General features: G+C 58.1%; 4 protein-coding genes across 4 annotated transcripts; 2 read left to right on the top strand and 2 right to left on the bottom strand.

Annotated features, from left to right (window-relative positions):
* Position 1: 1 nt before the first annotated feature.
* ETH_00026190 (uncharacterized protein) lies at positions 2–656 on the bottom strand (the record flags this gene model as incomplete). Its single annotated transcript, XM_013379961.1, has 2 exons — positions 2–160; positions 537–656. 2 exons carry the CDS (start codon positions 654–656, stop codon positions 2–4), a joined length of 279 nt encoding a protein of 92 aa, XP_013235415.1.
* Positions 657–1,849: 1,193 nt separating this feature from the next.
* Positions 1,850–3,439, top strand: ETH_00026185 (peptidyl-prolyl cis-trans isomerase E, putative; the record flags this gene model as incomplete). The annotated part of the gene is made up of 5 exons (XM_013379960.1): positions 1,850–1,997; positions 2,546–2,604; positions 2,822–2,915; positions 3,184–3,251; positions 3,392–3,439. The coding sequence occupies 5 exons, from the start codon at positions 1,850–1,852 to the stop codon at positions 3,437–3,439; spliced, it is 417 nt and encodes a 138-aa protein (XP_013235414.1).
* Positions 3,440–4,147: 708 nt separating this feature from the next.
* On the bottom strand, positions 4,148–5,537 carry ETH_00026180 (CHCH domain-containing protein, putative; the record flags this gene model as incomplete). The annotated part of the gene is made up of 3 exons (XM_013379959.1): positions 4,148–4,180; positions 4,384–4,498; positions 4,708–5,537. The coding sequence occupies 3 exons, from the start codon at positions 5,535–5,537 to the stop codon at positions 4,148–4,150; spliced, it is 978 nt and encodes a 325-aa protein (XP_013235413.1).
* An 83-nt stretch (positions 5,538–5,620) lies between these two features.
* On the top strand, positions 5,621–7,669 carry ETH_00026175 (uncharacterized protein; the record flags this gene model as incomplete). Its single annotated transcript, XM_013379958.1, has 3 exons — positions 5,621–6,008; positions 6,290–6,321; positions 7,019–7,669. 3 exons carry the CDS (start codon positions 5,621–5,623, stop codon positions 7,667–7,669), a joined length of 1,071 nt encoding a protein of 356 aa, XP_013235412.1.
* Between the last annotated feature and the right edge of the window lie 498 nt (positions 7,670–8,167).

Below are 8,167 nucleotides of genomic sequence, written 5' to 3'. Positions count from 1 at the left end.
TTTAGGGTTTAGGGTTTGCCTCGGCGATGGCGTCGGCCCGCTGCTCCGAGTCCAGCCCGTGCAGCTGCGCAAGTGCTGCTGCCATTCCCTTTTTTATTAAACCCGCCCTTTCCAGCAAACTCCATTCTGGCTGCCGCTCCATCACGGCTTCTTGCTTCACCTGCGCAAACCCTAAACCCTAAACCCTAAACCCTAAACCCTAAACCCTAGGCCCTGCGGGCTGCGCCCTCGAGCGAGGCGCAGGCCCTGGCCTGTGGGTTGTCCCGCCTCCACGCAGCAGCGCCGCTGCCTCAGCATGCACTAGCAGCAACAGCAGCAGCAGCAGCAGCTTCTGCTGCTGCTGCTGCTGCTGCAGCAGTGACAGCACCCACAGAGGCACCAGCAGCAGCAGCAGCAGCAGCAGTGGCAGCAACCCCACACTGCCTCCGCACCCGGCACGGCCGCACTGACGGTGAACCGGAACAGCAGCAACAGCAGCGCCAGTATCACCGGCAGCAGCAGCAGCAGCAACAGCAGCAGCAGCAGCAGCAGCTGACCTGCGAGTTGTTTGCATCTGCCCGCACGAGGTGCCCCAGCAGCCGGACCTGCTCCGACTGCTCTTGAGACAAAGTTGTCTTGTGGGGCGCAGGAGAAGCAGCAGCATCTGGGACTGTCATTGCTGCTGCTGCTGCTGCTGCTGCTGCTGCTGAGGGTTACGGCGTCGCTGACGCTCCTGCTGCTGCTGCTGCTGCTGGTGGTGCTGCAGACTCGTGCGGCGAAGCTGGCGCTGACGCTGATGCTGCTGCTGCTGCTGGTTGTTATGGCGCCGCTGACGCTGCTGCTGCTGCTGCTGCTGCTGCTGGTTGTTATGGCGTTGCTGACGCTGCTGCTGCTGCTGGTTCGGACGGCTGCGCTGCTGCTGCTGCTGGCGAGGCGATTGGTGTGTTGCTGCTGCTGCTACTGCTACCGATGGTCATGCTGCTGCTAGGCCTGCAGTAGCAGCAGCAGCTGCTGCTGCTGTAAAGTTTCAGCAGCTAGAGTTGCTGCTGCTGCTGCTGCTGCTCCGCCAGGCGCTAGCAGTCACGTGGCTTCGCCGCAGGCAGCAGCCGAGCCACACAGTAGCCTTAAACCCTAAGCCCTAAACCCTAAACCCTAAACCCTAACACCCAGAATCTGCACATGCGTGCATGGATGTAAGGATCACGGCAGGCAGGCGAGGCAGCCGTGCTGCTGCTGCTGCTGCTGCTGCTGTTGTCGTCGCCGCTCCGGGGTTCCTGCTGCACCAGCTGCTGCTGCTGCTGCTGCTGCCGTGTGCAAATCGCCGCAGTCCTCCGCAGCAGCAGCTAGCGTGGCGGGTCGAGGCGGGCCGTAAACCCTGATCCCTAATCTCTAAACCCTAAACCCTAAACCCTAAACCCCAAAGCCTGAGTTCTTCACTGCGTAACGCATCGAATACACCAATTGAAGGCAGCGCAGCAGCAACAGCAGCTGCTGCAGCTGCAGCAGCAGCAGCTGCTGCTGCTCCAACTTGGTCGGGGCTGGCTGTCTGCATGCTGCTGGCAGAGGAAAGCTAAACTCTAGAAGCAAAACCCTAAACCCTAAACCCTAAACTGTAAATAAAGTGGCAATTTTGTGTTGTTTGCTTGTCCGAAAGATCTATTTAGCCACAGCAGCTGCTGCTGCTGCTGCTACTACCGGTGCTGCTGCTGCTGCTGCTTCCTAAACCCTCCGCAAACCCTAAACCCTAACTTCCAAACCCTCGTTTCACTCGAGAGCTTTCCTTCCAGCCTCTAGCGCGCTTCTGGGCGCCGGCGGCGGCGCCGCGGGCCGAGGGTTTAGGGTTTAGGGTTTAGGGTTTAGGCTTTGGAAAATGGGCAGCGAGGCCGGGGAATCGCGGCTCAAACGAACTCTCTATATTGGAGGTTTAGCGGAAGAAGTTGATGAACAAATTTTAAGAGCTGCTTTTTTGCCCTTCGGAGATATCCGCGAAGCCACCATTCCCAAAGACAGGACCACTGGTCTGCTGCTGCTGCTGCTGCTGCTGCTGCGGTTGCTGCAGGGGGTGCGGGGGAGCGGGGGTGCTGGGGCTGCTTGGGGGGAGGGAGCTGCTGCTGTTGCTGCTGCTGCTGCTGCTCTGGGGGTGGTGGGGGCGCTGTTGCTGCTGGTGCTCTGGGGGTGGTGGGGGCGCTGTTGCTGCTGCTGCTGCTGGGAAAGGGGGGGCGCCGCTGCTGCTGCTTTTGGGGATGGGGAAGCGTTGCTGCTGCTGCTGGTAGTGCTGCTGCTGCTGCCGAAGCTGCTGCTGGGGGGGCTGGGAGTGGTGCTGCCACTCGTGCTGCTGCTTCTGCTGCTGCGTTTGAATGGGGCTTTGCTGCCGCTGCTGCTGCTGCAGTTGAGTAGGGGGATGGCAGTGCTGGCGCGGCTGCTGCTGCTGCTGCTGCTGCTGCTACTGCTGATCATCGTGCTGCTGCTGCCAGGGCTGCCATTCGTGTGCTTCTGCTGCTACTGCGCTTCCTAGCCAAGTCCTAAACCTAAACCCTAAACCCTAAACCCTAGTTTGTGCCTTCAGGCGGCCACCGTGGCTTTGGGTTCGTCGAATTCGAGGAAGAAGAAGATGCAAATCAGGCGGTAAACCCTAAACCCTAAACCCCAAACCCTAAACCCTAAACCCTAAGCGCTTATTTTGGATGGTTCGAGGTTTGGAGTCTGAAGTTAGGGTTTACGGCTTTGGGAACTCCCTGCCTTTGGGGGGTCCGCGCGCAGTGAGGGTTTAGGGTGTAGAGTTTAGGGTTTAGGGTCTGCAGCGAGGGTTTAAGGTTTAGGGTTTAGGGTTTAGGGTTTGCAGATATTGAATATGCACAACTCGGAGCTCTACGGCCGCACGCTGCGGGTAAACACTTCGAGGCATGGCCCCCAAGGGGTTCCAAAGAACAGAGCAGGTGTGCTGCTGCTGCTGCTGCTGCTGCTGAAGTTGCTGCTGCTGCTGCAGTTGCTGCTGCCGGGCGTTTCGGTGCTGGGGCTGCTGCCGCTGTTGTTGTTCTGGTGCTGCTGCAGTAGTTGCTGCTGCTGCTGCTGCAGCGTAGAGAGAGCAGAGATCACACAAGCAGCTGCTGCAGCAGCTGCAGCAGCACTAGCAGCTGCAGCTCCTCCTGCTGCATTCCCGCAGTTGCTTCTATCTTTTTGCTGCTGCTGCTGCTGCTGCTGCAGTTTGGCAGGACGACTTTTTCTTTCGCGAGGAAATGAGCAAACGAGGGATGGCTGTGGACGCAGACCTGGTGAGTCTTGCTGCTGCTGCTGCTGCTGCTGCAGCCGTTGCTGTTGCTGCTGCTGCAGTTGGTGCTGCTGCAGTCGCTGCTGCAGTTGCTGCTGCAGCTGCCATGTGGCTTTTCTGCAGCTTTGCTGCTGCGCGTTGCAGGACGAGCCGGACCCCCCAGCTGCAGCAGCAGAGAGCAGCGGCAAGTAAGCCGCAGCAGCAGCAGCAGCAGCGTCAGCAGCTGCTGCAGCAAATGCAGCAATTTAGACGCATATACCAGCTTTCACAGTTGCTGCTCTTCAGCTGCTGCGCTGCTGCTCCTGCCACGGCAGCTGCACGTATCTGCAGCAGCAGCAGCAGCAACAGTTGCTGCTGCTGCTGGTGGTGTTGCTGCTATAGGCGTATTCTAAGTGGACCACCGTGTGTTCCGCTTGCAAACCCTAACTCTCAGCTCAAACCCTAAACCCTAAACCCTAAACCCTAGTTCTCGGGGCTCCCTAGAAGGCCCGAATCGCTAAACCCTTGGCCAAAATGCCGCTGCAGAAGAGCCGCTGGGGTTTAGGGTTTAGGGTTTGGCGACTAAAGGGTTTTGGAAGACCTACGAGGGTTTAGGGTTTGCACCAGGGACCTTCGTGCGGGTTTTAGTGTGCTTGAGATGCTCCTACAGCAGCAGCAGCAGCCGCTGCTGCTGCTACAGCAGCAGCAGCTGCTGCTGCTGCAGCTGCTGCAGCAGCAGCAGCAGCTGCTGCTGCCCTTTTGGTGGCACTGCCACTCAAATCAAATTCATTGTTAAATATCTCTTGTCCGAGGGTTTGTAGCCTGAGTCTAGGGTTTGCAGTTGACGGTTTAGGGTTTTAGGTTTCTAGCTAGGGTTTAGGGTTTAGGGTTTGCAGCTAGGGTTTAGCGTCTGCAGCGCCTTCAGGCCTCGGGGGCAGCCAGCCGCTTCCATCGCTGCGGCCACACGCAAGACAGAACCGCAAGGGTTTAGGGTTTAGGGTTTGGGGTTTAGGGTTTTAGGGTTTAGGGTTTTAGGGTTTAGGGTTCCGGGTCTATGTTTGGAGCCGCGGGAACTTGCATGTGCGGCTGTGCCAGAGAGCCCTAGGATTTAGGGTCTAGAGCGCATTAGGGTTTAGGGTTTAGGGTTTAGGGTTTACCTCGGGGGTTTCGTACTTCTTGATGCAACTCCGCGCAGCCTTTGCCAAGCCCTTACACCTCAAAAATGTAATTGTCCGCGAAGTCATGCACTCCACGTAGTCGTCCAAACTATCCCTTCTCGCAAACCCTAAACCCTAAACCCTAAACCCTAAACCCTAGGCGTTCCACGTAGTCGTTTAAACTCTCCCTTCTCGCAAACCCTAAACCCTAAACCCCAAACCCTAGACCCTGTGCACTCCCCGCAACCATCCACACTGTCCTGCGCCCCGAACAAAACCCTAAGCCCCAAACCCTAAACCCTAAACCCTAAACCCTCGTCTTGCCTGCACTTGTCCCGGATTTCTTTTCCAATTTGCTCTTTTATTATTTTGGATTCTTTTTTCTGCAATTCTGAAATTTCTTTTATTTCAAAAAATGGAACTCGAGAAGAAGTCCGTCGAGAGACCACTGCGGGGTCCAGCGGGTCGTCCAGGAACAGCTTCTGCTGCTGCTGCTGCTGCTGCTGCTGCTGCTGCGGTTGCTGCTGCTGCTGCTGCGGCTGCTGCTGCTCGGCGGAGGCCGGGTAGGCCTTCTCTTCAGGGCTGCGAAGGCTCTCGGGCCGGCGAATCGCCGGCGACAGCCAACTCAGCATCTTGCTGCTGCTGCTGCTGCTGCTGCTGCTGTTGCTCCCCCGGCTGCTGCCACCATCGCTCGCGTACCTGAGGCTGCAATTGCTGCAGCAGTAAAGGGGTTGATGCTGCTGGTGTTGCTGCTGCTGCTTCTGCTGCTCAACGCGCAGATCCCACGAGTCAACGGCAGCACCGGCAGCAGCTGCAGCAGCAGCTGCTGCTGCTGCTGCTGCTACTACAGATGTCAGTGAGGCTCCCTGGGGAGCTCTTGCTGCAGCACAGCTCAAGAAACATAAGAAGAAATAGATCAGAAGTCTTAAAGCTTGCTGCTGCTGCTGCTGCTGCTGCATGCAGCCACAAAGGTCACTATCGTAGCCGCTGCCGCCGCAGCAAGAGTAGCAGCAGCAGCAGCAGCTGCTGCTGCTGCTGCTGAGGAAGTCAGCATGTATTTGAAATATGATCTTCTGCTTTTGTTTTTTAATTTTTGGACCTTTTGAAACTGTCAAGACACTCCATTTAGCTTCCTGTAAGCCTGCAGCGGACATCTGCTTCTGCTGCTGCTGCTGCTCTAGACTTTGCTGCTGCCGCTCGCGCTGCTGCCGCAGCTCGTGCTGCTGCTGCTGCAGCAATGGCTTCTAAAACGTTCAGCCTCGCGCTGCAGGGAGGCGCAGCCTCCGTGGCTAGAAGCAGCGTCTGCAGGTTTGCTGCTGCTCGAGCAGCAACAGCAGCGGCAGCAGCAGCAGCAACAACGCACACAGCAGCGCGACAGCCACCCCTAGACAGAATGTGCGCAGCAGCAACGAGACCCGCTGCAACAGCAAATCTAGGGGTAGCAGCAACAGCAGCAATAACAAGAAAAGCAGCAGCAGCAGCTGCTGCTGCTCTCCTTCGCAGTTTTCATTCCGCGTCGGCGTCGAATGGGCAGCAGCAGCAGCAGGACAAGCAGCAGCAGGAGCAGCAACAGCAGCTGCAGCAGCAGCAGCAGCAGCAAGAAGAGCGAGGCACCCAGCAGAATTGTGAGCGCAGAACAGATAAACTCAGCTGCTACTTTTTCTGCTGCTGCAGCAGTCAGTGCTGCTGCTGCTGCTGCTGCTGTTGCTGCTGTTGCTGCCGCACGGTCTGCATCCCCCCAGTCGCCCTAACAACTGCTGCTGCTGCTTCTGCTGCTGCTGCTGCTGCTGCTGCTGTCGTTCTCTGGTGCTTCAGCTTTCGCTGATGTTCTGCTGCTCTGCAGTACTTGCCGCTGCTGCTGCTGCTGCTGCAGTTGCTGTTGCTGCGTTTGGTGTGGTCTTTGCAGCCAAGACATCAGCTTCTCCCATGAGCGATGAAGTAAACTCTAAACCCTAAACCCTAAACCCTAGACTCTGCCTCGCGTCTAGATAGCTACGTAGCAACCAACTACCTAGCTAGCTAGCTGCTAGCTAGCTAGCTAGCTAGCTAGCTAGCTAGCTAGCTGGCCAGATAGCTAGCTAGTTGGCTAGCCAGTATTCAATCAGCTTTCCGCCGCCCGTTTCTCCATCCACGTCTTGGCTCGTCTGTTCATGAGCTAGCTAGCTAGCTAGCTAGCTAGCTAGCTAGCTAGCTAGCTAGCTAGCTAGCTATGAGGCTAGCTGGCAAGCTAGCTAGCTAGCTAGCTAGCTGGCTAGCTAGCCGTAAGGCTAGCTGGCTAGCTAGCTAGCTGCCAGCTAGCTAGCTAGCTAGTTCATGAACGGACACGCGAAGACACCAGCTAGCTAGCCAGCCAGCCTGCCAGCTAGCTAATGAGAGTACCTTCTTTCGAGTTAGCAAGCTATCCAGCTAGCTGGCTAGCTAGCTGGCTAGCTAGCTGGCTAGCTACGTAGCTAGCTAGCTAGCTAGCTAGCTGTTTAGCTAGCTAGCTAGCTGTTTAGCTAGCTAGCTAGCTAGCTCATTTCTCTCCTAGATGACGCTGACGAGGGCAGCTAGCTGGCCAGCTGCTGGCCGCCCTCAGGCGCCCCACCCGCCGCCGCCGCTGCTGCTGCTGCTGCTGCTGCTGCTGCTGCTGCAGGAGCTGGAGGCGAAGCTGCTGCAGCTGGTGGAGAAGACCCCCGTGGTGCTGTTTATGAAGGGAAGGCCCGAAGCTCCTCTTTGCGGCTTCTCGGCGAGGGCTTTGCTGCTGCTGGAAGCAGCAGGAGTTAGGGAGTACACCTTCGTCGACTGCAGCATTCCGCAGCACCTGCCGCAGCAGCAGCAGCAGCAGCAGCAGCAGCAGCGGCAGGGGCAGCAGCGGCAGGGGCAGGAGCGAAAGAAGCAGCAGGGGGGAGAGGGGGAGGACTCTGAGCAGCAGCAGCAGCAGCAGCAGCGGCAGCAGCAGCAGCAGCAGCAGCAGCAGCTGCAGCAGCTGCAGCAGCGGCAGCAGCAGCAGCAGCAGCAGCAGCTGCAGCAGCTGCAGCAGCGGCAGCAGCAGCAGCAGCAGCAGCAGCAGCTGCAGCAGCTGCAGCAGCGGCGGCAGCAGCTGGGGAGGTGCGTGAAGCGGGTCTTCGACTGGCCCACTTTCCCGCTGCTGGTGGTTAAGGGGAAAGTTGTGGGAGGAGCTGATGTGCTGCAGGCGCTGCAGCAGCAGGGGCAGCTAGCTGCGCTTTTCAAAGGCCTTTCGGACAGCAGCAGCAGCAGCAGCAGCAGCGGCAGCGGCAGCGGCGACGGCGGCAGCAGCAGCTAGCTGCGGTCTTTCCCGGCAGTTCAGAGCCCAGCAGCAGCAGCGGCAGCAGCTACTGCTGCTGCTGCGGTAGCAGCAGCAGCAGCAGCGGCGGTGGCAACTAGCTGCGTTTTTCCAGGGCTTTTGACAGCACAGCAGCAGCTGCAGACGCAGCAGCAGCAGCCAGCTCAGCTTTACCGAGGCCTTTCAAAGCCCAGCAGCAGCAGCAGCAGCAGCAGGAGGGGCAGCTAGATGCGCCCTTCCGGGGCCCTTCAGAGCCCAGCAGCAGCAGCAGCAGCAGCGGCATCAGCAGCAGCAGCAGCACTTAGTGAGCGCCTGCCGGCTCTGCTGATCGCCGAAAGCTGGAATCTTTCGGATTTATCATTTATAACTCATAATTTATCATTTATAATTCATTATTTATCATTATTATTCTTTATTTGCTTCCATTTGGCCCATTTGCTGCTGGCGCAGCGGCGGGGGCTTTTTATTCGGCTCCGCTGTACGTACACCTGCCGACCG

This window comes from Eimeria tenella, genomic scaffold, assembly GCF_000499545.2.
Source record: "Eimeria tenella Houghton genomic scaffold, Eth_scaff424, whole genome shotgun sequence".
Classification (NCBI taxonomy): Eukaryota; Apicomplexa; class Conoidasida; order Eucoccidiorida; family Eimeriidae; genus Eimeria; species Eimeria tenella.
Note: the sequence above shows the minus strand (reverse complement) of the source record. Positions and strands in the feature narration are given on the sequence as shown.